The sequence below is a fragment of the Arvicola amphibius genome, chromosome 3, assembly GCF_903992535.2.
Source record: "Arvicola amphibius chromosome 3, mArvAmp1.2, whole genome shotgun sequence".
NCBI classification, from domain to species: Eukaryota; Metazoa; Chordata; class Mammalia; order Rodentia; family Cricetidae; genus Arvicola; species Arvicola amphibius.
The window spans coordinates 146,726,694-146,752,967 of NC_052049.1; the positions used below are offsets into that span (position 1 = coordinate 146,726,694).

General features: G+C 44.5%; 2 protein-coding genes across 3 annotated transcripts; both read left to right on the forward strand.

The window, feature by feature from the left end:
• Positions 1 to 3,709: 3,709 nt before the first annotated feature.
• On the forward strand, positions 3,710 to 18,457 carry LOC119809423 (glutathione S-transferase A2-like). Its single transcript, XM_042054729.1, has 3 exons — positions 3,710 to 3,948; positions 5,749 to 5,878; positions 18,316 to 18,457. Exons 1-3 carry the CDS (start codon positions 3,719 to 3,721, stop codon positions 18,436 to 18,438), a joined length of 483 nt encoding a protein of 160 aa, XP_041910663.1. The 5' UTR covers positions 3,710 to 3,718; the 3' UTR covers positions 18,439 to 18,457.
• A 2,424-nt stretch (positions 18,458 to 20,881) lies between these two features.
• LOC119810221 lies at positions 20,882 to 23,249 on the forward strand. 2 transcript variants are annotated; one of them, XM_038323592.1, is made up of 4 exons: positions 20,882 to 21,084; positions 21,780 to 21,916; positions 22,162 to 22,335; positions 22,918 to 23,249. In XM_038323592.1, exons 1-4 carry the CDS (start codon positions 20,996 to 20,998, stop codon positions 22,980 to 22,982), a joined length of 465 nt encoding a protein of 154 aa, XP_038179520.1. In that variant the 5' UTR covers positions 20,882 to 20,995; the 3' UTR covers positions 22,983 to 23,249. The 2 variants fall into 2 exon arrangements, with proteins under 2 accessions (XP_038179520.1, XP_038179519.1); XM_038323591.1 differs by having other exon boundaries at positions 22,984 to 23,249.
• Positions 23,250 to 26,274: the final 3,025 nt, after the last annotated feature.

Sequence of the window (26,274 nt, forward strand, 5' to 3'; positions counted from 1 at the left end):
ACATCTGTGGGAAGTGAATCCAAGTTTTATGACTTCCCAGATTCTCTGAAGCTTACATGAATTTTTTGTTTACAAAAAGAGACATAAAATTTTTAGATACATTACTGAAAACCATATCGTAGAAAAAGCAGGTATGTGTAAAACAGCAGGATTAGACTCATACTTTCGAGTCCTAGCAAAAACTACAAGTTTGGGTTAAAAGCATGGACATTTTCATCTGTCCAGGGAGCCAGATACGGGTTGCAGTGAGATGCCCCTAGCCAAGTGAGAAGTACCTTAAAGTCTTGTTAACTTATCAGAACTTCCTTAATGTTAAGCTCTGAACTTGTATACCATAGCAGGGGAAGAAATTTAAACACTTTTTATATCTTAAAGTATTTACTTATATCTTATTTATATAACTTAAATCATTTTTGAGACTCTTGAAATTTATAAGCTTTCATATCTTTAGATCTGAAAACATTTTTAGACTCTCAAACTTGTATAGATTGTATTCTTTTATCCCATTTCTTCGTTCAACAGAGACACAGGCAGTTACTACTGAGAACAGTCATTTCTAATCACATTCTGATCATATTCCTTTAGTGGAAAGTTACATCTGAAACCTGTTTCTCTTTTCTTAGGGAGCCTGTTTGTCTTTTCTCACAAAGCAAGACAAGCCTGTCCACCTTTTCACATCAGGAGTCCCATTAGCTCTAGGAAAAGCAGCTCTGGCTTTCTACATAGGAAATGAGCTAACAAGCTGGCTGCAGCCCAGGGGAAGAACTGGCTGCCTGCTGCTAAGCTGACAGCCATAGCTAGTCCAGTGGTCAATACTCTCAGATATCCAAGAAGGTTAAATTATACACGAGTGTAGACCAAGCAGCTTCCGAGTCTATTAAAAAAGGCAGAGACCAGTCCATACCCAGTGAGCCATACCCAGGTCTCCATAGTGCTGGAGGCAGAAGTATCAGAACAGTACCAGTCTTAGCCAGGCCCATAAGGTGGGAGTCTTTTCTGTGGAGGAACATGGGTAAGACCTATATTTTGTCTAGGCTAAGGGGGCGCGATCAATTCTCCAGTGTCCTTCTGCTTGTCCACAACCTGGCCCGGGTCCTGGTGGCAGTTGTTTCACTGGGGCATCTTGCCCAGTGGTCAGCATTGCCAAATCCAGAAATTGTGGTGTGTGTAATCTTCTTTGGAGACCTTGAGTCACTGATATGATCTTGGAGTCTCTGTATGATATCATAAGCTTTTAAATCAACATTTTAAATGCCATATGTTGTAGATCTCTGATATATTTTTGAGAAAAGTCTAAGTATATCTGAATAGACAAACTTTGTTTCTAGTTACTTGTTTTAAGCTTAACTTTGAACATATACAGGGGACTATGTAAGGCTTGGTGTGGGAAGTCCTTCTGTATATGTGTTGCTATTATTGTTTAATGAATAAAGAAGCTGCCTGTGATAGGGCAGAATAGAGCTCGTCAGGGAAAACTAAACTGAAGCCAGAAGAAAGAAGGTTGAATCAAAGAGAAGCCATGTAGCCATCCAGAGGACGCCCCCGAAACTTTGTTGGTATGAGTTGCTGGGAATGAATGAACAGCCTCTTTCAACAAAGTCTTATTCCTGTAATTAATTAAGTCATCACTTAGCATGATCATAATTAAAGAATTTGATCATTTCTAAGGATGACTGACTGTTTACTTGTGTTCTCTAACATTCTACAATAAGTTAGCAACTTTTATAAGACTTGGACTTTATATCCCATTTCTGTCAGGTTTAGCCCTAAAAATAACTATCTTGACTTGGATCTCTTTTAATATTAAAATAAAATTTTAAATAACTCAGTTTATCCAAAAAGCTTGAGCTTAGCAAAGTTACCAAAGACAAGGAGGCTAGACATCCATTCTAAGGCCTAAATAGACCTTGAGTAAGGAGAGACATTCTCTAAGCCATTGGTTTTTAACTTTCCCAATGTTTTGAATTTCTAATGCAGTTCCCCATGTTGTGGTGACCCCCCCCCCATTAAAAATTTTCCCATTGCTCTTTTAGAACTGCAGTTCTGTCATTGTTATGACTCTTAATGTAAACACGTGACATGCAGGCGGTCCTTTCTCACCAATGTAAAAAGGTTGTTTAACCCCCAAAGCGTCAGATTCACTGGGCTGAGAAGCTGCCTCAAGCCCTTTGCCAGACTGCTTAGGTCATTGTCTTGCTGCATGATAAGAAATGAACACCCCAGTTTCTGGTATGTGAGGCTTATGGCTGTGGCCCTATGTTTTAGCTTTTTGTTTTAAGTCTAAATATTAACACTATAAAAAATTTTATAAACTTTAAAATGTCCTTAGATTTATGAATTTAAACACTTTAAAAACTGTCCTGAAAAAGTTTTAAAAGCACTCAAATGTCTTCCTGCTATACCAAAACATCAAGTACCCTCTTTTACATTAAGAGGGAGAGAACACGGCATAACCATAATCTGTATAAGACAAGATTAAATTGCTCGAGCAATTTAAAGTTCAACATCTGGGATTCCTCTATAAAACTTTTGGTTTTTGTTTTTTGAGAGGAGTTTAGCTCATCTCTTTGGCTCCACCCTCAGCAGTGTATACATAGCCTGGCTTCTGGCTCTCAGCCTGCTCCATTTCACTGTGGCTGCTGCTTCTGGTGACTATCACCTGGCACTGGCATTTCTAACACTGTTAAGGTCACCATAGCAACTGGACTCTCTTGGAACTCTAGCCATCCCATACCTCAGCTCTTCCCAATGGTCCCTTTTTGTTTTTAAAACCATTAGCACCTGGGTGACTCTTAAATTACCAAGTTGCCAGACCAAGGTACATTTCTGTATATAAAAGCATCGATTGAAGTGCAGATTTAATGTCTTATTAAACAAGCATTGTTTTTAAATCCTATCTTTTATAAATCTTGTTTTGAGGGTAGGACATGATTTATCATATAAGGAACTGCTTATTCGTCCCAGCCACCTGGAAACAAATCACACAGAAATTGTATTAATTAAAAACTGCTGGGCCTATTAGCTCTAGCTTCTAACTGGCTAACACTTATATTAATTTAACCTATTTCTAGTAATCTGTGGCAGTGGCTTACCGGCAAAGAGCCAGCATGCTTGTGTGGCAGCTCCAGAGCGTCTTCCTACTCTACCCTCCTTTCTCCCAGCATTCAGCCAGTTTTCCCATCTACCTCAGCTCCACTCTATCAACAGGTCAAGGCAGTGTCTTTCTCATTAATTTAAAACCTGTATCTGAACTGACAGGATGTCCTAGAGGAGAGTTAATGTATCTGTTAATTATAAAATTTTTATATGTATGCCCACTAGATGAAGGAACTTTGCAAACATGTTCCTAATAAAGTAAGTCACAAAACAATCCACACCAGCTTGGAATTATGATTAATAAAAGGGTTATTTATTTGAAGGGAAAAACTTACAGATCACCGTCCTAAACAACAGCCTCCTACAAGACCAGGAAAAGCCTCTGGAAGCCAGAAAAGCAGTCCTAAGCAAGCACAGGAAGGGAGGGCAGCAACTGCTTCTTTAAAGCTAAAGATACCACAGCCCAGTGGGCTGGTATCTCAAAAGCTATTGGCTGAAGGAGCAGAAGGAGCTCCCACAGCACCTTCCAGTGTAAATTTCTTCAATTTTTAGATTGAAATATCAAATAGTAAATCCCTGGAAACCATTGACCTTATGAAAAATTTTGTCTTTCAGGATCAACATGTACACAGAGGGTATTTTAGATCTCACTGAGATGATGCTGCAAGTGGTCATTTGTCCCCCAGACCAAAGAGAAGCCAAGATCTCCTTGGTAAAAGACAAGACCAAAAACCGGTACTTGCCTGCCTTTGAAAATGTAAGTAGGCTGTTTGAAGTCTGGGGACACTGCCTTCCCAGGACAAGAGAAAGGCAGAGGTTGGGAGGGACAGGGTGCTGCTGCACTGACCTTCTGTGAGCCTCCCCTGCAGCTCCCTGCCCACAGGACACTGTATCAAAATGGCCTGTGAAGGGGCACAACATGGTCACGCCAATCTAGTGGTCCACATTCAACAGGATTCAAGGTCATAACCAGACCTGATCTGTGGAAGGCTGAGCCACACCAGAGATGGACCTAGATCCTGCAGACACACCGGGCTTCATTCCAGGGAAAACTGCAGAAAAACACAGATGGGAAAATATTCTGTCACATCACACAGGGAGGCCAGAGAGCACTGGCTGTCAGGAGAAGAGGAGAGAGCTTCAAAGACGGAGGAGAAGAACCTGACCTAGGACAGTGATGCGGGGGAGAGGAGGAGGCTGATGAAGAGATGTAAAGGAACACTGGCCTGCAGGAGTTAGGGTCACAGACGGCAGGCTTGGGAGGAGAGCCATGCACATTCACACATGAAGGGGTGTCAGTGTACACATAGTCTCTCTTAGTCGGGGCTTCTCTTTGGAGGAAGATCAAGAACACGTCAGACTGACTTGATCTGTCAAACAAAAGCTAAGAACAAAGCTGTGACCCTAGAGGATAAGGGATCCTACACAGTCCTCAGAGGCCGTTTGTTACTGTGTAGAGGCTGTGGGACATGGGAGACTGAAGGCAACCTGAAGACTCAGGCAACACACAGCTCAATACACAGCATCAGACTGTTTTCACTCTAAGGGCTAAGAGAAGTCACACGAGTAAAGCATGCGGTCACAAGAGAAAGCCACATGTGATGGTCAAGTCAGAAGTGCCCAAAACATGTTTTCCACAGAGGCATATAAAGAAACAACACTAGCCTGTGGTAACGAATCATCTGAGGTGAACTCACTCCTCTCTGTACTCTATACTTGGAAGAGCATGAAAGCATAATGCAAGAACAAGTCCACGATGTTTGAAGAAGCTGGGGGCAGAGGACTCTTGCCTTGGCGTCTGGAGTTTTCTCACAAGCACTCAGGAATCTTCACGTGACTCCCTGCTCAGACCTTGTTCCGACAGCGCCTAACTGTCAGAGCTACACAGCATCACTTGGGGTCCCATTCCATCCCCTGCCCGTTCTCCCACCTCTGCCCTGCTCTATGGAAGCAGTGAGGGTTTAGGAGCCATCTGGTGCTCACGGGGTCCCCTGAAGCCTATGGTGCTGACAGTTAAGACTCTGTCTCACGGGACACACGATCTAGTCATCACACTTAACTCATGTCCGAGAACCCCTGTTCCCTGTATACAATGAGCTTCCGACTGAAGAGCACTTGAAGCTTACTTTTGCTTTTGAGTCTATGTCTTTCTTAGAGTTTTCATTGCTATGAAGAGATACTATGATCACAGCAACTTGTATTAAGAAAACATTTACTTGGGTGGCTCACTTCTTTTCAGAGGTTCAGTCCCTTATCATCGTGATGGGGAGCACAGAGGCTTGCAGGCATTTGTCATGTTGGCTGCATCTTGACTTGTAGGCAACAGGAAGTCAGCTCACTCAGTGGGTGGTATCCTGAACATAGGCAACCTCAAAGCCTGCCCCACAGTGACACTTCCTCCAAGAAGGCCATACCCACTCCAACAAAGTCACTCCCCCTAATAGTGCAAGTCTCTATAAGATTAGGGGGGTCAATTACATTCAAACTACCACAATGTGGTAATTATAATTCTTTTCTCAGTATGCATGAACAGTGTACACACTTGTAATGGCTCTTTACTAGAAGCTAAATAGAGGCAAAGTGTCTTATTGGGAGACTTGGGGAAAGTCAATGGCCCCAGGCCAACTGTATGTGTTCATAATCTGTCTCATTTAATTTGGCAGGTCTTGAAGACTACCTTGTGGGCATCAGGTTGACCAGGGTGGACTTTCACCTGCTGGAAGTTCTCCTCTATGTTGAAGAGCTTGACTCCAGCCTTCTGGCCCCTTTTCCCCTGCTGAAGGTGAGACCACCTCAGTGAGGCAGCTGCATACACATGGCTCTGAGGATATAATGGGGGCCTGTGGAATGCTGAGGGCACGCACTTCAGCCTCCAAACTGAGATACTAGACCCTTGTTTGTGATATGACAATAATCTTTCTGTGTATAGAGATTTGGAGGTGGTACCCCAAGAAAAATATTTTGTCTTTTTTCATGAGAAAGATGTAGACCCCACAGCTGACTCCCTGAACTTCCTTGCAGGATGCTTCTGGCCTTCATCTTCCATCTCATGTGGCCTGTCTCTGCACACTCAGTGTCTGAGCAGGTCTCTGTCATGCTGCCCCCCTTCCTCAGCTCTGACTCCTCAGCACTGTGCTTCCCTCTCCACAGTCCCTCCCATGCTGTCCCCCTCCTCCCCTAGTGACCCCATTCTAATCTCCAGTGTGGAAACTAACTGTGAGTTATTCCTGGTCAGACTTTGATATTTTCTTTCCCCGGTTTCAACTCAGTTTTTCACGGCTTCACTTTTCCCTGGTTCTCTGTTTTCACACCTGAGAGACACAGTGCTCTGTGCTCTGCACCACACTCTGCTCAGTCTGTGTCCAGGGGCCTGAGGAGAAGGCAACTGGATGTCAAAGGAGTCTTTATGAAATTGTGCTGAGCTATGGTTTCTAGCTCATGGATTTGTTTTTCTTCTCACATCTACTCTGGACCTGTTGCAAGGATGCAGTTGGTCGTGTGCTGGGAGCGGCTCAGATGGTCTGCACTGTGCACATGAGCAGTTCTGACTCTCAGGCCGTGTTTTCTGGATTACAGGCCATGAAGAACAGAATCAGCAACCTGCCCAATGTGAAGAAATTCCTGCAGCCTGGCAGCCAGAGAAAGCCTCCCATTAATGCAAAACAAATTGAAGAGGCAAGGAAGATTTTCCAGGTTTAGTAAAGCTGCATTTACCGACTTCTTGTATTCCAGTCTCTGGTGTTTTTCAAAACTGAGCAGCAGCTGTGTATCCTGGTTATTTTGAAATTATAAGCATAGAAGAACACTGTATGTAGCTAGAGTGTTTGAAGTGTTAGCTAGGATTCCTGGTGTCACACATAAAGAGGAAGACAAACTAAAGACACTTCAATTAAAAGCAAACTAATCTGATTAGGCACCTCTTCCTCCACCCCCACACCCACCCCCACTCCTGTCATCCAGAGACTCTGCCCCTCCAGGCTGAGGCCCAGGAGGAAGCTCCTATCTCCAGGCTGGCAGACTCCTGACAAGCTGACTCTGGATCCTAAGCAGCACTGCCCCATGCTGCCCCTCATGGTCACTGACGGTACTGCGTGTTTGAGCTGTCTTGGTGAAGCACAGTAGGTCCCCTCCACCTACTCTCCTTCCAGGAGGCCCAGGCTCAAGCAAGATGTAATTCTTCACCCTCTCAGCTGATTCTGACCCAGAATCTCACACTTCTCCACCCAGTCAGGCTACCCCTCTAGACCCAGGCTCAGGTGGGAGCTACATTCTTGAATTGTCTTGCCTTTTTAACCTAAGATCCTTGTCTGAGCTGCCTCTCCAGCTTAGGCTGAAGCGATATTCATGAACTCTCCTGGTGTTTGCTTCCATTCCTTTATCACACAACACCCCCATGGCCTAAGTCCAGGCATGAGCAGCATCAGTTCTTTCTCTTGCTGAGTCGGACCTGGGACCCTCACCTGATTCTGCCCCTCAGGCCCAGCCTGGAGCAGCAGCATCTTGTGATCTTCTTGGGTGACAAGGGCCCTGACCAGCAGCTCTGTCCTTCAACACTACAACCCTGGGACAATGGCCTTCCCCTCTTGGTATCAGACTGGTCACATGGCTGAGCAGGCATGAAAAGAGACTGGGGAAATTGTTGAACTAGAGGTTGTTACTGCTTACAAGCCACTGAGAAAATAGTTCACCCAGGTCTGATCCCAACCTTTGTCTTTCCTGGGGCTGGGCAGGCTAACAGTAAAACCCTCTAGTTAAAGGGATCCTTGGTACCATGGAAACTGCACTGTGGCCCCATGATTGGCTGTGCTGTGCAAACTCAGGGTATTGTGCCTGAGTTCTTGTAAGTTAGAGATCTGTTGATGCCACCCAAGGGCTTTGCCTGATGACTGAAGGGTGCTCGGTGAGACACAGAGGTGGGCAATAGCAGATGAGAAACACCAAAGACACCTGAAGACAATTTGGCCTGGATTTGCAACCTTAACAGAGGGTGCTAGATCTACACACACATCTGTGCAACATCAGGAGCCGTGGCAAAGCATCAGTCTTTGAAAATATGGTACCGGTCAGGAATGGAGCATCATGGGAGGCTCTGGGTTCAATTTCCACTAACAAAAGAAGTAAGAAAGAAAGATCAGAAGAAAGAAAGAAGTATGAAAGAGGGAACGAAGAAACACTGTCTCAGAACCTCTAGTTCGAGAAGGCTTCATCTTAAAATAGCTTTAGCACAGGGTAGACAGATGGCTCTGGAGTTAAAAGTACTTAGGCTCTTGCAGAGGACTGGATTTCAGTTCCCAGCAGCAGGTCAAAACTGCCTATAACTCCACTTTTGGGTGAGGCATGGGCAAGGGAATCTATTGCCCTCTTTTGACCTTCCTGGGTACTGCTGCATGTGGTACACATACAAAGTAGCAGGCAAAACTCAAACAGATAAAATATAAATAACTAAAACTCTCCTTTTAAGAATGAAGTTATTATAGAGCCAGTGGAATGACTTAGTGTGAAAGGCACTTTTTACACAGTGCTGGATCCCTGGAATTCACTTAAAATTGGAATGAGGGAGCCAACTCAAGAGTTGTCCACTGACCTCCACAGGTATGCACATGCGTGCATGCACACAATACACTAATTGTTTAGTTAATTAATTGATAACCATATTGAAAGCAAAGTGTTCAGGCAGCAAAATGGCTGCAGCCACCTCTTTCCTTCCTTACCAGCAGGAGGGTTGAACATGCCTGGGGCAGAGCAGAAGCATCGTCCCCTGAGACTCTATCAGACAAGAGTCCAGCAGTAGCTCAGGTACAGCAACTCTAACTCCTGAGCTCCCTTTCCTGTCCTATTTCTTATTTTTCGTTTCTGTCTCAATAATTCTTGTTTACTAAAATAATTGCCCAAGATCACACATGGAAACAGTCAAATCAGGCCTGCACCCAAGGTTCAATGGCCAGGGTTCTGCACACAGCCTTCCTGATTGCTTCCATCTTGGAAGAATTCTGACAACACTCAAGTCCCAGCAGCCCCTTTCTGCTGGTGTCAGAATTCACAGTCCTCTGTCAGGACTGCAATGTCCCCAGCGTGTTTGTCTCAAACTCTCGAGCACAACACACTGACAGGTGTGCCAAATTATTTGCTTCAATAGGCTTGTAAGTAAGGCAGGCAACCCGGAAGTAGACTAAAAGGGTTAGGGCTATTCAAAGATTCAGAATATATCTCGCTCCCCACTACTCACAGACCCCATAGTGCTCTGGCAGGCTACCAACCATGAGCATGCGTGGTCAAGAACACAACAGAAGCCAGGGACCCAGTGGACAGGAAGACACAAGAGAGGAGCAGGATGAAAACGGAAACAGGTAGTGTTGAGTGTGCTGGGTTGAGTGAGGGGGTCAGGGAAGTAAGCACATGTGAGCAAGCCCACTGGCTTCCTCCAGGTGCCTGCTGTTGTGGGGACTCTAAACCGCCCATGTAGAAAGGATCCTGCATTCTCACCTCTCCTCAGACCTTGGGGCCATGTGCAGATTCCTTCCCTTCAGGGTTTCAGACCTGGCTTCCTCCTGGGTAATCTAGATTTCTGCCAAAAATTAGCTGAATGGTTTTCAGTCGAGCAGAACTGAGGTCTGTGTCCAGGGTCTACAATGTATGACCCTGGAAGTTAGGCATAAGGATGGGACTGCGGGACAGACCATATGTGAGGTAGAGATGGACCTAAAGGAAACTATGGAGTCTTTGGGGATAAGGGACTTCTCAGAGAAGGTGTGGGCTCCATTGACCGCAGCCTCCCCTAACTTTAGATTTTTGGCACGTGGTGTCCCAGGACAGACAGGGCCCTACATGGCTGGTTAATCGGCAAAAAGTCCCTTGTTGATACCCACGCTTTGGAGCCTTGTGTAGTGTTCTCTGGACCACAGATGGCAAGAGAGACTGTAAACCAATAATAACTGAAAGAGAAGCACTGGGCTTGGGGTGGAGCCATGGGAAGGAGAGGACAGAAGGCACCATTTAGAAGAAGGTAGGGCCTTACAAGATCTTCTGAAGCCCCTTTCTTACAGGGCAAGGATGGGGTTTGCTTTGCCCCTGTATTCCCAGAGCTTTCGTCGTGGTTTCCCTGGGCTGTTTGAGACTTCCAATTACTATGTGACTTTTATGCCCATCCGACTGGAATTGTGGGTTTTCAGAGGATTGTTTGGTGAGTATGGTGGGAGCCTGTGCCCTTGGAGAAGAAGACAGTTGAACATGGTCTGGTAATTGTTATCACACTCCCTGGACCATTGGGTCCCTGATCCATCATCTTTTAGAAAGGTAAATAAGATGTCAGCCAAGTAGAAGTGGGCCCCACAAAATGCCCTTTTCTTTTTAATTCTCCCATCTTAACCAGCAGTCTTCTTGGGGGTTGCTGCTGCTGCTCCTAATTGAACATCCTCTTCCCTTCCCAGGTTTGGATCATGAACTAATTCAACACTTTGCGAATACCTACAGGGTTTCAATAATAGTTAAGTCGGAAGAGCATGGCATGGCCCTGTACCTTTATGGGATGAGAATGGACAGGATTGTTGTGCTGTATCTCATCGTGTCGCTGGCTTGCGATCTCCGGATGAAAAGAAATCGAGGTAAATGAGTTCGTGTATCCTGGTAGAAGGCATTTTGTTCTCAGGGGATCTGAAAAGGCCACTTTTCACACTTCTTGTGTTCCCTCTAGTTAGTTCCGTTGTCTAAAGGACCTGGGCAGAGAGTAGAGTTCTGAGAACCACCAGCCAATCTAACAATCTCTAGGTGTGATCTTTCAGAGAAGCACCAGCAAACTGCAGCCATTTAAGGGGATTATGTATGTGATGTAAATAGGGAAGATCTTGTTTGTGGTTTTCAGGTGTGGAATTGAGTCCCTAGGGCTCTGCTCTCTAGAGGGATGCAATCTGTCAAATCTCTTTGCTTGGCCCATGGCTTAACTTCACCTGAATGTGCTTCTCAACAGCCAGTCTGAGGCCCAGAAGCGTCAGGGTCACCAGGGCACTGAGTAAAAATCTCAATCCACTCAAGCATCCTCTCCAATACAACAGCACTAGAAACTGGAGAGGCGAGACATAGCAGCCTGGGCTTTAAAAGCCACCCAGAGCATTGGGGCGTGCCCAAGTCCAAAAAACCCTGTAAAACCCCTGTGCCAGCATGGGCCTCAGCAGCTGCTTCCTTTTTAGCCAGAGCCTGGGCCAGAGGCCTGCAAAGCCCTGTGCGGTGGTCCTTGAGGAGATACTTTATTTAAGGTGGAGGACTGTGCGGCATCCATTGTTCAGAAGACATGCTTGGCCATGACTTCAGCATGGGGACAGGAGCCTCGCTGTGGAAACGCCTGCGCCTGGAGACTGGGACGCCAAGCTCCAGATCTGTTTGTGCCATGACAGGTGGGAGGGGTGGGTGTTACCAGTCTTCTGAACTATATCCTGGTTTTATTATTGCAATGTTCCACTTTTAAATGAATTTTTAATTAATTTTTAGAGGTGTTATAATAAATAAAATGTGCAATTGGGAAAAAGACCTGTGTATTTGACTCAAATGGGAAAGAGCTAGCCTGTTTGGTTGTTGGTTTTATTGGTTTATAAGGTTGTTTTTAGCTTTATTTTTCTTTTGTTTGTTTGGTTTTTAAGACAGGATTTCTCTGTAGCCCTGTTTGTCCCGGAACTAACTTTGTAGACCAGGTTGGCCTTGAGCTCAGAGATCTGCCTGCCTGTGCCTCCCGAGTGTCAATTCCTAATTAGGAAAATGTGCTACAGGTGTGCCTACAAGCCATATTTTCTCACTTGAGGTTCCCTCTTCCTACATAACTCTAGTTTTGTAAAGCTGACATAAAACTAGCCAGGAAATATGTGTAATTTTATGTAAATATAAAATAATGTAATTCCTTATGACATTTTCACATAATTTAATGATTCGTTCTTTTTCCCTCCCATTCTTTCTATATTGTTTTCTCCCCTACGTTTGCTCCCTCCCCTTCGCCCATTTTCCCTTTCATATCACTTGTATCCTCTCTAGTGCCCCCACCACGGTCTCCTTTTAATTGTCTCATTTCTGTGGTGACCAGGCTGTATATACCTGTTATACCTGAGGATTTGGAAGTAGGAAACACAGGAGAGAGTGGACACACAGTGTGGTCTATCTGGGTCTAGATGACTTGAACACAAATATCTTCTAGTTCCATCCGCTAGGATTTCATTCCTTCTCCAGCTGAGTAGGATTCTGTCATGTGCATAGTGAAGGACACTGGGGTTGTTTCCACTTCCTAACTACTCTGGACAGAGTGGCAGTAACATGTCTGAGGAAATATCTGTGCATGTAATGCTGGGTCCTTTAGGGCTGCACAAGGCTAGGAGTGGTACAGCGGAGTTTGATGGAGTTTGATGGCAGATTTATTCTTTACTTTTTGGGGATTCCCCACCCTGATTATCAGAGTGGCTTTCACTGGTTTGCAATCCTAGCAGTAGTGAATAAGACTGAGAAGCTTTGTGGTGATCAACACCCTTTTGTTGATGCATCTAATCTAAATTCCAAGTGGCCGTAATCAGTCTCCTTTTATATACCATGTTTTATCTTCTGTGAATGTACTATCAGACACAGTCAGCTCAAACTCAAAGATCTGCACTGATACAGAATGTTCTACCAGACATAGACTGCCCAAGTTCAAAAGTCTACAGTGATCCAGAATGGGCTAACGAGAATGCCTTACTTTTTCTGCTTCCAATTTGAAGAGAAGTTTATGGAAACTTCAGAAGATTGGAAGAAATTAATAAAAGGTAGCACCAAGTGTCTGTATGTCCTTGAAGTAGAAAGAAAGGCAAGCAATAGCCGCCCTCAGCGTGATGCCCATGACCCAAACAACAACTAGCATGGCAAGGTAGACCCAAAGTTCATATCTTGACAGTCACCAACAGCTGTCTAATTGGACCTAAGCCATGATCAACATGAGGGAAATCATGCCTAATACTGAGAGAATTAGCCAACCATCCAGGGCTAGCGAAGTCAGGTATCTTAGACGGAAAACATACTACTGCCATCTTCCTAAACAAGTATAATTCCTAACTGCAGTCTAAATACTTATTCTTATAACCACAGATAGGTATAACTCTCACTGAAGAGGAGGTGATAAAAATATATATTTTATACTCTTTCGTATGCACCTAAAAAAAATCTAATTACTACTCTATTGTAACTTAATGAAAATCTATGTTGAAAAACTATAGAAATAATTAAAATTTTCATAACATCACCTGTCATGAATGAGGCCTCTATTTGCAGATGTTGGGAATCATAACAGAAAGTCACAAATGGTCAAAATTCAGAGAATAACTGACTCTGATTCCCAGGCTCAGCTGATAATCTATAACCCAGCTCCCACACCAAAGGCTCAGGGTACACCATGAAAAAGGGGCAGAAGGATCATAAGAGCCAAACAGAAAGAAGTCTGCTGCAAAATTGTGACTTCTATGATGGGAAAGCTACACCCATAAAATCTCAACATGACATGAGCAATTCGAATACCAATGGGTATCCCAATATGAAGAAAATTGTATAGGTCACACCAATAAATAAAATGCTACAAATAATCAGGATCTGTTGCAAGATAGAGAATTAGGCTTTCTCAGGGAAGAGCCCCTTGATTGGATCCAATACCAAGGGGTCAACCCTATTGACATACATACAGGCAACACTAGACAGATCAGTAGAGCATATTTACGTTTATTTGTTTATGTGTATATATAACAATGATTACAGAAAAGGAGACTGAATCTGTGAGCGTTTGAGAGGGGTAAACACTGGAGGGATAGTAGGAAGGAACAAAAGTGGAGAATGATGTAATTACATTTTACTTAAATTATAAAAGAAAGAGCTCAAAGTGAATACTGCTGAAGGTGTCATAAAATGACTCACTGGGTAACAGCATGGTCAGCCAGACTCACCACCATAATTTAATTCCCTGATTCCACAGAGTGGAAGGGGAGAATCAACTCCACTAAGTTGCCCTCTGACATTTATGTATACACTGTGACATGCATACATGTGTGCACACTTACATGTAAACACATAGTATAAAATGACATGCATACATGTGTGCACACTTACGTGTAAACACATAAATATAAAGTGGCTGGTGACGAAGTGAGGAAAGAGAAACCCTTGGTGACTGCTGTGTCTTTACCTGGGCTTTGGTGTCAGGGTCATAGTGCGTCATGAGATGAGTATGGAAACCCCTCTTCCTCTTCTGCTCATGGAACAATTTGGGTCATCAGATGTCCGTTCTCCTTTAAGTGTGGTAGACTTCTGCAGTGCCTTCATCTGGCTCTGGGCATGTTTTAGTCAAGGGACTTATTATTACTGCTTCAGTCTTGCTGCTGGTTATGAATCAGCATAAAAACATTTCTTCTTAGCAAAATTTGCCACATCATGTGCATTTAGAAATTCACTTAATTATAAACTTACTGGTATTTAAAGTATGTTTTTATGGTTTTATGTATTTCATTGGTATCTGTTGGTAATTTGTAGCTTATCATTTTCAAGTATGTTTTTTTGTTGTTATTATTGTTGCTTGATTAGTTGGTGTTTTCTTTTTTGGTTTTTTTTGGGGGGGGTGTTGTTTGTTTGTTTGATTGTTTTTGGTTTTTGCTTTTCTCTCCTCACTGTGTTTTCTGGATTCTTCCATTCAGCCAGAGAGAGCACAGAAGCACTGAGAGCTGGGAGAGGGGATTCCTCCCCACAGAAAAATGGAGACTAGTACCCTGGGTAGGACCACTTGTGCTCATAGTCAGAGGGACAGGAAATAGAGAGGGTTTAGGACCTAGAGAGGCAGGGGACATCTGCATACTTCTAGCCCACTGCGGACATGACAGAGTAGTCATGTCCCAGACATTCTAGGGTCATGGATAATATCACCATACTAACAAGTTAACCAACTCCAGAGTTCCCCAGTTCACTGCTGATGGCTGATCCTTCCTACGAAGATATTGTGAATTTTCTGATACTTGCACGTAGAAGCATCTCACGTACCACATCTCCAGGCAAACAACAACAGTTCCGGAATGTGCTTAGAGGCTTCTGAGGGGTCAGAGGACAGTGTGGGTCTCTGTTGAAGAGAAGCTGAAAGATGGGGAGTAAGAGATGGGTTAAAACACACTGAAGTGGGAGAGGAGAAGCCCACAGGGATGTCCCCAACTTCCACTCAACCAGCAACTCAGAGATTCTTCTGGACAAACATCACTGTGTTCAGCCATGCCTGAGGGTAGAGTCGGGGATTAATGGCAGGTTCACAGTTTAGACTATGGGAAGTTCCATAGACAGCTTGGAAGAGTCATAGGTGTTGCAGCTGTCTTTTGGTGACATTTGGTGACAGACTTTAATAAAGAATAAAAGTCACACAGCCACGGCTATGTAGTAAAACACTGTCTCCAATAATAATAATAATAATAATAATAAATGAAAATAAAAGTGAAATGTGCTAAGATTATTTAATTTGTTAAATGTGCTAAAGAACAACAAAGTTTCTAGGCTCCCTTCCACCAAACATCTAGTGTTTCCCAAGCCTGGCTTCAGCTTCTCCCTTTAAGGCCCCACATTAACTTTGGTACATTGACATCTTGCTCCATCAACATTGACTGCCATCCTCTAGGATCATTTAAACTGTACTTAAAGGACCTCTGATGTTAATGACCTGGGAATTTGAGTTCCAATGTCTTTTAAAATTTGACACACTGTTTGCTTTGGATTGCCTTTTGACTAATAAATATAGTCTATCTTGACAATACTACTTCTTTGGTGAAATTCTGCCTGGCCAGTTTCTTCCAGAACTTTGAGCACTCACTCGACTCCATGACCTGCTTACTCCCACCTTAGGTCCCAGGAGCTTGTGCAGACCCAAATATGTGAGCCTATGCCACCTTGTCTGAAGGTCGGAGAGTTTGAGTTTATTTTGCTTGCTCAAAGTTGTTGACAACAAGTTTGGCTACACACCCTGACCTAGGGTTGGTTACCCGGTGTTTAGGACCTTAATTTGGCCTATACGGGTAGACACTCTCAATCCTCACCAAAGTCAAAGAATTTAAACATCCTTCTGCTCCTTCTATTCAAATAGGAGTTTCGACCTGGGGAATGGCTGCCTGCAGGATACTCGGCCTAAGGTATTTTCACTGCACCAACCAACATACACTTTAGTCAGGAATTAGTGGATAGATGGCTCAAAGTATTGGAGCAATTGACTGTTCAGGTTGTTTTTTGTATCATGGTAAAACAGTCTTTTGCCTTGTCACCCCCCTTTTGTATTGGAGTATAAAAGTCTAGGGAAAATTAACCAAGGAGGAACTAAAAACACAGAACTCAATATGCAGCAGGCACTGGGTTACCTTCTCAACCCTATCCTGTGTCTCTGTGTTTCCTTCTTATCTCTGTTCCTCCTGCTTAACATTTCTAATCCTCATGTTCCTACTTGGAATGTCAAACTGCCATGGTTGATTAAAACATAGAGCATCTTTTATACCCTTGTTCAGGGACAAATGTGACAAAATCAGCAGGAGGCTAATCAATGATATCACACAAAGGTAACACAGGGAATCCCAAGATTTTTAGAGACTGAGCACACAGTGGCCTTGGGACAGACAACCCAAGTCTCTTCAGGAGGAACAGCCATGTTCCCAGGAACCAAAACCTTGACTCCTTCTAGGTCCAGGCCTCCTCCCCAGGCTGGCCTTGCCAAGTCCACTCCTGAGCAAGGGCACAGAACTAGGTTCCTTTTGTCCTGTCATTGGGGCTTCTGAGAAAGCCTGATTGGTGAAATTTCAGTCATGATTTCTTTATATTTTTTATGGTTATTTAACTTTATTTTATGTGCATTGGTATGAAGGTGTCAGATCCCCTGCAACTGGATCTTCAGACAGTTGTGAGGTGCCATGTGGGTGCTGGGAATTGAACCCTGGTCTTCTGGAAGAGCAGTCAGTACTCTTACCACTGGGCCATCTCTCCAGCCCCCAGTAACTATTTTTTTTTTTTACAAATTTGTGTGCCTTGTATTTAGGGCATAGACATCATCTTGATGAATTTTTCCTGTGACTGATATGAAATCTCTATTGATTAATTTTAGTTTGAAGTCTATTTTGTTAGATATTAGGATAGCTGTACCAGCTTGTTTCTTAGGTCTGGTTGATTGTAGAATCTTTTCCTAACCCTTTACTCAGAGCTGATTTCTGACTTTGAAGTTGAGGTGCGTTTCTTTTTTTTTTTTAAGATTTATTTATTTATTATGTATACAACATTCTGCTCCCGTGTATGTCTGCATGCCAGAATAGGGTGCCAGATCTCATTACAGATGGTTATGAGCCACCACGTGGTTGCTGGGAATTGAATCATGACCTCTATAAGAACAACCAGCGTTCTTAACCACTGATCTATCTCTCCGGCCCTGAGGTGTGTTTCTTGTAAGCAACAGAAGGACTGATTCTATTCTCATAAATGTTCTATTAGTCTGTGTAGTCCACTGAGGGCCCACGCTTTGGCCACTAAACTGAGGTACTAGACCCTGGTTGGAGACATGACAATGATCTTTCTATGTATAGAGATTTGGAGGTGGTACCCCAAGAAGAATATTATCTTTTTTCATGAGAAAGATGCAGGATCCCACAGTTCTCTCTAAACCCCTGTTCCTTGCAGGATGCTTCTGGCCTTCATCTTCCATCTCATGTGGCCTGTCTCTGCACACGCAGTGTCTGAGCAGGTCTCTGTCATGCTGACCCCTTCCTCAGCTCTGACTCCTCAGCACTGTGCTTCCCTCTCCATGGTCCCCACCATGCTGTCCCCCCGTCAGTGACCCCATCCAAATCTCCAGTGTGAAAAGTGACTGTTAGATATTCCACTTTAGACTTGGATATTTTCTGCCCCCAGTTCCAACTCAGTTTTACACGGCTTCACTTTTCTCTGGTTCTCTGCTTTCACACCTGAGAGACACAGTGCTCTGTGCTCTGCACCACAATCTGCACAGGCTGTGTGCAGGGGCCTGAGGAGAAGGCAACTGGATGTCAAAAGAGGTCTTAAGGAAATTGTGCTCAACAATGGCTTCTAGCTCATGGATTTGTCGTTCTTCTCACGTCTACTCTGGACCTGTTGCAAGGATGCAGTTGGTCGTGTGCTGGGAGAGGCTCAGAGTTTTGCACTGTACACATGAGCAGTTCTGACTCTCAGGCTGTGTCTTCTGGATTACAGGCCCTGAAGAACAGAATCAGCAGCCTGCCCAACGTGAAGAAGTTCCTGCAGCCTGGCAGCCAGAGAAAGCCTCCCATTGATGCCAAACAAATCGAAGAGGCAAGGAAGATTTTCAAGTTTTAGTAAAGCTGTGTTTACCGAGTCCTTGTCTACCTGTCTCTGGTGTTTCTCAAAACTGAGTAGTGGCTGTGGATCCTGGTTATTTGGAAATTATAAGCGTAGAGGAACACTGTATATAGCTAGGGTGTTTGAAGTGTGAGCTGCGATTTCTGGTGTCACACATAAAGAGGAAGGCAAACTAAAGACACTTCAACTAAAGCAAACTATTCTGATCAGGCACCCCTTCCTCAACCCAAACCACCATTCCTGACATCCAGAGACTCTGCCCCTCCAAGCTGAGGCCCAGGAGGAAACTACTATCTCCTAACTAGCTGACTCCTGACAAGCTGACTCTGGATCCTAAGCAGCACTGCCCCCATACGGCCACTCAGGTCATTGACAGTACTGCATCCATGAGCTGTCTTGGTGACTCACAGTAGGTCCCCTCCACCTACTCTCCTTCCAGGAGGCCCAGGCTCATGCAAGATGTAATTCTTCACCCTCTCCAGTTGATTCTGAAGGTTAACCTCATACTTCTCCACCCAATCAGGGTACCCCTTTAGGCCCAGGCTCAGGTGGGAGCTGTATTCTTGAATTGTCTTGCCTTTGGTAAGCTAAGATCCTTGTCTGAGCTGCCTCTCCAGCCCAGGCTGAAGTCATAGCCATGAACTCTCTTGGTGTTTGCTTCCATTCCTTTATTACACAACACCCCCGTGGCCTAAGGCCAGGCATGAGCAGCATCAGTTCTTTCTCTTGCTGAGTCGGACCTGGGACCCTCACCTGATTCTACCCCTCAGGCCCAGCCTGGAGCAGCAGCATCTTGAGATCTTCACCAGTCTTAAGGGCTCTGACCAGCAGCTCTGTCCTTCAACACTACAACCCTGGGACAATGGCCTTCCCCTCCTGGTGTCAGGCTGGTCACATGGCCAAGCAGGCATGAAAAGAGACTGGGGAATGGTTGACCTAGAGGTTGTCACTGCTTACAAGCCACTGGAGAAAATAGTTCACCTGGAATTGATCTCAACCTTTGTATTTCCTGGGGCTGGGCAGGCTAACAGTAAAACCCTTTACTTATGGGGAACCCTCGGCACCATGAAAACCGCACTGTAGCCCCATGATTGGCTGTGCCGTGCAAACTCAGGGTATTGTGCCTGAGTTCTTGTAAGTTAGAGATCTGTTGGTGCCACCCAAGGGCTTTGCCTGATGACTGAAGGGTGCTCGGTGAGACACAGAGGTGGGCAATAGCAGATGAGAAACACCAAAGACACCTGAAGACAATTTGGCCTGGATTTACAACCTTAACAGAGGGTGCTAGATCTACACACACATCTGTGCAACATCAGGAGCCGTGGCAAAGCATCAGTCTTTGAAAATATGGTTCTCGTCTGGGATGGAGCATCATGAGAAGCTCTAGGTTCAATTTCTACTAACGAAATATTAAAAAAAAGTAGGAAAGATATGGCAGAAGAAAGAAAGAAATATGAAAGAAGGTATGGAGAAAGAAGGTATGTGTCTCAGAACCTTTAGTTCCAGAAGGCTACATCTTAAAATTGCTTTAGTACAGGGTAGACAGATGGCTCTGGAGTTAAAAGTACTTAGGCTCTTGCAGAGGACTGGATTTCAGTTCCCAGCAGCAGGTCAAAACTGCCTACAACTCTACTTTTGGGTGATGCATAGGGAAGGTAATCTGATGATCCCTTCTAACCTCCCTGCTTGTGGTACATATACATTTAGCAGTCAAACATTCAAACAGATACAACAAAAATAAGTAAATCTCTCCTTTTTAAAGACGAGGTTATTATAGAGCAAGTGGAAAGACTTAGTGTGTAAGCACTTTTCACAAAGTGCTGGATCCCTGGAATTCACTTAAAATTGGAATGAGGGAGCCAACACAAGAGTTGTACTCTGACCTCCACAGGTATGCACATGCGTGCATGAACACATACACTAATTGTTTAGTTAATTAATTGCTAACTATACTGAAAGCAAAGTGTTCAGGCAGCAAAGTGGCTGCAGCCACCTCTTTCCTTCCTTACCAGCAGGAGGGTTGAACATGCCTGGGGCAGAGCAGAAGCATCGTCCCCTGAGACTCTATCAGACAAGAGTCCAGCAGTAGCTCAGGGACAGCAGCTCTAACTCCTGAGCTCCCTTTCCTGCCCTACTTGGTATTTTCCTTTTCTGACTCAAAAACTCCTGTTTACTAAAGTAATTGCCCAAGATCACACATGGAAACAGTCAAATCAGGAATGCACCCAAGGTTCAATGGCCAGGGTTCTGCACACAGCCTTCCTGATTGCTTCCATCTTGGAAGAATTCTGACAACACTCAAGTCCCAGCAGCCCCTTTCTGCTGGTGTCAGAATTCACAGTCCTGTCAGGACTGCAATGTCCCCAGTGTGTGTGTCTCAGGCTCTCGAGCACAACGCACTCACAGGTGTGCCAAATTATTTGCTTCATGAAGTTTGTTAGTGAAGCAGGCAACCCGGAAGTAGACTAAAAGGGTTGGGGTGGTTCCAAAGCTTCAGAATGGATCTGGCTCCCATCACTCACAGACCCAATCGTGCTCTGGCAGGCTACCAACCATGAGCATGTGTGGTCAGGAACACAAGAGAAGTCAGGGACCCAGTGGACGGGAAGACACAAGAGAGGAGCAGGATGAAAACAGAAACAGGTAGTGTTGAGTGTGCTGGGTTGAGTGAGTGGGTCAGGAAAGTACGCACATGTGAGCAAGCCCACTGGCTTCCTCCAGGTGCCTGCTGTTGTGGGGACTCTAAAACGCTCATGTAGAAAGGATCCTGCATTCTCACCTCTCCTCAGACCTTGGGGCAATGTGCAGATTCCTTCCCTTCAGGGTTTCAGACCTGGCTTCCTCCTGGGTAATCTAGATTTCTGCCAAAAATTAGCTGAATGGCTTTCAGTCGAGCAGAACTGAGGTCTGTGTCCAGGGTCTACAATGTATGACCCTGGAAGTTAGGCATAAGGATGGGACTGCGGGACAGACCATATGTGAGGTAGAGATGGACCTAAAGGAAACTATGGAGGTTTGGGGGATAAGGGACTCCTCAGAGAAGGTATGGGCTCCATTGACTGCAGCCTCCCCTGACTCTACATTCTTGGCATGTGGAGTCCCAGGTCAGACAGCGCCCTACACAGATGTTCATAGGCAGAAGGTCCCTTGTTGATACTGATGCTTTGGAGCCTTGTGTAGTGTTCTCTGGACCACAGATGGCAAGAGAGACTGTAAACACATAGTAACTGAAAGAGAAGCACTGGATTTGGGGGTGGAGCGATGGGAAGGAGAGGACAGAAGGCACCATTTAGAAGAAGGTGGGGTCAAAGAAGATCTTCTGATGCCCTTTCTTGCAGGGCAAGGATGCAGTTAAGATTTCCCATGAATTTCCAGCGCATTGGTGGTAATATCCCTGGGCTGCTTCCGACTTTCAAAGACTTCAGTATACTTCAACCCATCCGCCTGGAGTCGTGGGTCTTCAAAGGCTTGTTTGGTTAGTATGGTGGGAGCCTGTGCCCTTGGAGAAGAAGACAGTTGAACATGGTCTGGTAATTGTTATTACACTCCCTGGACCATTGGGTCCCTTTATCCAACCTCTCTTAGAAAGGTAGATAAGATGTCAGCCAAGTCTTAGGGGTCCCCACAAAATGCCCTTTTCTTTTTACTTCTCACATCTTGACCAGCAGTCTTCCTGGGGGCTGCTGCTGCACCTAACTGAACATCCTCTTCCCTTCCCAGGTTTTGATCATGCACTAATGCCACTCTTTGAGATGACCTACAAGGTTTTGATAGTAGTTGGGTTGGAAGAGCATGGCATGGCCCTGTATGTTTATGGGATGAGAATGGACAGAATTGTTGTGCTGTATCTCATTGTGTCACTGGCTTGCGATCTCCGGATGAAACGAAATCGAGGTAAATGAGTTCGTGTATCCTGGTAGAAGGCATTTTGTTCTCAGGGGATCTGAAAAGGCCACTTTTCACACTTCTTGTGTTCCCTCTAGTTAGTTCCATTGTCTAAAGGACCTGGGCAGAGAGTAGAGTTCTGAGAACCACCAGCCAATCTAACAATCTCTAGGTGTGATCTTTCAGAGTAGGACCAGCAAACTGCAGCCATTTAAGGGGATTATGTATGTGATGTAAATAGGGAAGATCTTGTTTGTGGTTTTCAGGTGTGGAATTAAGTCCCTAGGGAGCTGCTCTCTAGAGGGATGCAATCTGTCAAATCTCTTTGCTTGGCCCATGGCTTAGCTTCACCTGATTGTGCTTCTCAACAGCCAGTCTGAGGCCCAGAAGCGTCAGGGTCACCAGGGCACTGATCAAAAATCTCAATCCACTCAAGCATCCTCTCCACTATCACAGCACTAGAAACTGGAGAGGCGAGACATAGCAGCCTGGGCTTTAAAAGCCACCCAGAGCATTGGGGCGTGCCCAAGTCCAAACCACCATGTAAAACCCCTGTGCCAGCATGGGCCTCAGCAGCTGCTTCCTTTTTAGCCAGAGCCTGGGCCAGAGGCCTGCAAAGCCCTGTGCGGTGGTCCTTGAGGAGATACTTTATTTAAGGTGGAGGACTGTGCGGCATCCATTGTTCAGAAGACATGCTTGGCCATGACTTCAGCATGGGGACAGGAGCCTCGCTGTGGAAACGCCTGCGCCTGGAGACTGGGACGCCAAGCTCCAGATCTGTTTGTGCCATGACAGGTGGGAGGGGTGGGTGTTTCCAGTCTTCTGAACTATATCCTGGTTTTATTATTGCAATGTTCCACTTTTAAATGAAATTTTATTAATTTTTAATGGTTTTATAATAAATAAAAGGTGCAGCTGTGAAACAGGGCTTGTGCATTTGACTCAAATGGGAAAGAGCTAGCCTGTTTGGTTTTTGGTTTTATTGTTTTCTAAGGTTGCTTTTTTAGCTTTATTTTTCTTTTGTTTGTTTGGTTTTCAAGACAGAGTTACTCTGTAGCCCTGGTTGTCCTGGAACTTGCTTTGTAGACCAGGTTGGCCTCAAACTCAGAGATCTGCCTGCCTGTGCCTCTCAAGTACTCTGATTAAAGGCGTGCACCACAAATGCCTGGTTTAATCTTTATCTGGTGATATGAAGAGGTGTAATATATATTTCTGTAGTACTCTGGGCTCCTCCTAGAGTTTAGGGTTCTGTGTGAAGGTTTTCTAGAGGAGTCTTGTTTGCCTCCCTCCTGGAGATGAGCTTCCCACCTGGGCCTGCATCCCAGCAGAGTTTCATGAGGTAACTGGGGGATGGGAGAAGAGGTGAGGCAGCAGTGTAATTGTAAGGAAACAATCACATCCGGGTTGTGCATCATAGGGCTCACTGCCTGCATCCACGGGAGCAGGGAAGTTTCAGTCTGAGCCTTTGTGAAGCTGACTTAGACTGAGAGGGAGGTTTTACATGAAGATGCTTGCATGGGATTTCTCCACCCTCATAGTAAGTAGACTAGATCCTTCTGGGTAGAAAAATCTGGGAATAGATTTCATTCTTTCTTTTTCTCCCTCCCTCCAGCCATCCCTTCTTTCTTTCTTTGTTTCTTTGTTTCTTTCTTTCTTTATTTATTTATTCTCTTCTTTCTTTTTTTCTTTCTTCCTTTCTTTCCTTCTTTCTTTGTTTCTTTGTTTCGTTCTTTCTTTCGGGGGTGGAGGCTGGACCTGGAGGTTGAGAGCTGTAAGCCAGTAACTTACCTCTGAGAAAATTTCAATGGGATGTGGAGTCTGACAGTCCAGGGGCAAAACATCCTCAAGCCCCAATGACAGGCAGAGGAGGCATGAGCCAGAGCCTGGGTGGAGGGAGCAGATTGACAGGTGCTGAGAACAGAGCCAAGATGAGTGATTGAGTGTCCATTGTGTTCATATGACTCTTGTCATGCCTGTGGGGTCTGGAGTTACTTTAATGCAGGACTTAGCAGGTCAAAAGTAAAGGGTGCAGAGTGATTTTATATCTAGTTTCACAGTTAAGAAGTTGAAACATACCTTACAAGTAGACTGTATTCTTGTGGTTCTCTATTTTGACCTCTCTGTAAAGCTCTCTGTAACCAGCTGCTTCTGTGCCCTCTGAGTGCTTCTGTGTCGGCTGAGTGCTGGTGCCACTGTCCCGCTTTTTATATCTGAGGTAGAGTCTTACTAATTTAAGTAATGTTAAATCTTAAATACATAACACTGTCTTGAACGGTAAAATCTTAAATCAGGAGTGATGGCTCATGTTTTCAATCCCAGCAACTGGAAGAAGGAGGCAAGAAGACCTTGAATTCTCAGCCAGCCAGGACTACATGGGATGACTTGCTTTCAATTACAAAGTAATTTTTTGTTTCATTGATTATTTCCTGGTTTTTTTTTTTTTTTGGTGGTTTTTGTTTGTTTTGTTTTGTTTTGTTTTCCAAACAGATTTTCTCTATGGAACAATCTCAGCTGTTCTGGAACTAGCTCCTGTAAACCAGGCTGGCTCAAACTCATGGAGTTCCACCTGTCTCTGCCTTTCGGGTCCTGGGATAAAAGGCATATTCCACCACCCCACAGCAATAAAATACTTTTAAAAAGTAGATAGATATAAATGTATATACATGCATATACATGATGTAACAACAGAGAAACAAGAGTCTATGGATTTGAAAGAGAGCATGGAGAGTGTCTTCAAGAATTTGGAGGGAGGCCGGGCGGTGGTGGCGCACGCCTTTAATCCCAGCACTCGGGAGGCAGAGGCAGAGGCAGGCGGATCTCTGAGTTGGAGACCAGCCTGGTCTACAAGAGCTAGTTCCAGGACAGGCTCTAGAAACTACAGGGAAACCCTGTCTCGAAAAACCAAAAAAAAAAAAAAAAGAATTTGGAGGGAATAAGGGAGGAAAAAACAATGTAATTGGATTATAATCTCAAAAAAGAAAAGAAAAAATTAAGCGGTTAGTTTTCCCAGTGTCTTTGCTAACTTTTAGTTTTACTTCGCTGAGTTTCTCAATGTCAGAAACAACCTCGATGATATGGCTCCCTGGTCATTTCCTGGGTACTCAGATAAGAGTATGAGTTGTATCCTTTCTCCATGGCCACACGCCATGAGTGGCAGAACAAGGATCTTACTATCTTGCCTTTTATCAGAGTGATCACACAATAGGTCATAATAATTTTTATTAAAACCAGGCACAACACTGTTAATGTCACAACTTTGAGATTATTTCTTTATTGCTCTTTAAATTGCAGATGGAATCTATTTTTAGAGTTTGTAGGTAGTCAGGAAGTAACGGGTTTCATCAGAATGTCTTCAAGCATATGCATCACCCTGTTCCCCTGTCCATCAACCTCTCCCTCCAGTTAAGGGCAGCCCTTGCTTGCCAGGTGCATTTGGCACGGCAGCTCAACTTTTCTCTTGCCTTCCATCAGCCTCTCAGTTTCCCCCTAGATCTCTCCTCTTCTGTCATAATTCTTTTTCTGTTGTGTGACATCCAAATGCGATCACACACACACACACACACACACACAGTTCTTTAAGAGGGAAGCTGAGACATTTATCAATCTGACACTCACTTATATCACCAAATATAATAATGTCCAGTTCCTTCTATTTTTGTGAAAATGCCACTATTTCATTTTTCTTTGCTGTAGCATAATTCCGTTGTATACCCATACATCTTTATCTGGTGATGTTCATCTAGGCTGCTTCAACTTCCTGCTATGTGAACCATGGAGATGCAGTTGTCTGTGGTCATAGCCCTGAAGGCTTTGGGTGTATCCCCAGGAATGGACTAAGGGTGGTATTATATTCTTAACCAGGGCCCAAGACCTCTTTAGGGCTCAAATCAGACACTACAGCAAGCAAAACAAACTTGGGGAATCTGAGTGCAAGCAAACTCTCAAACC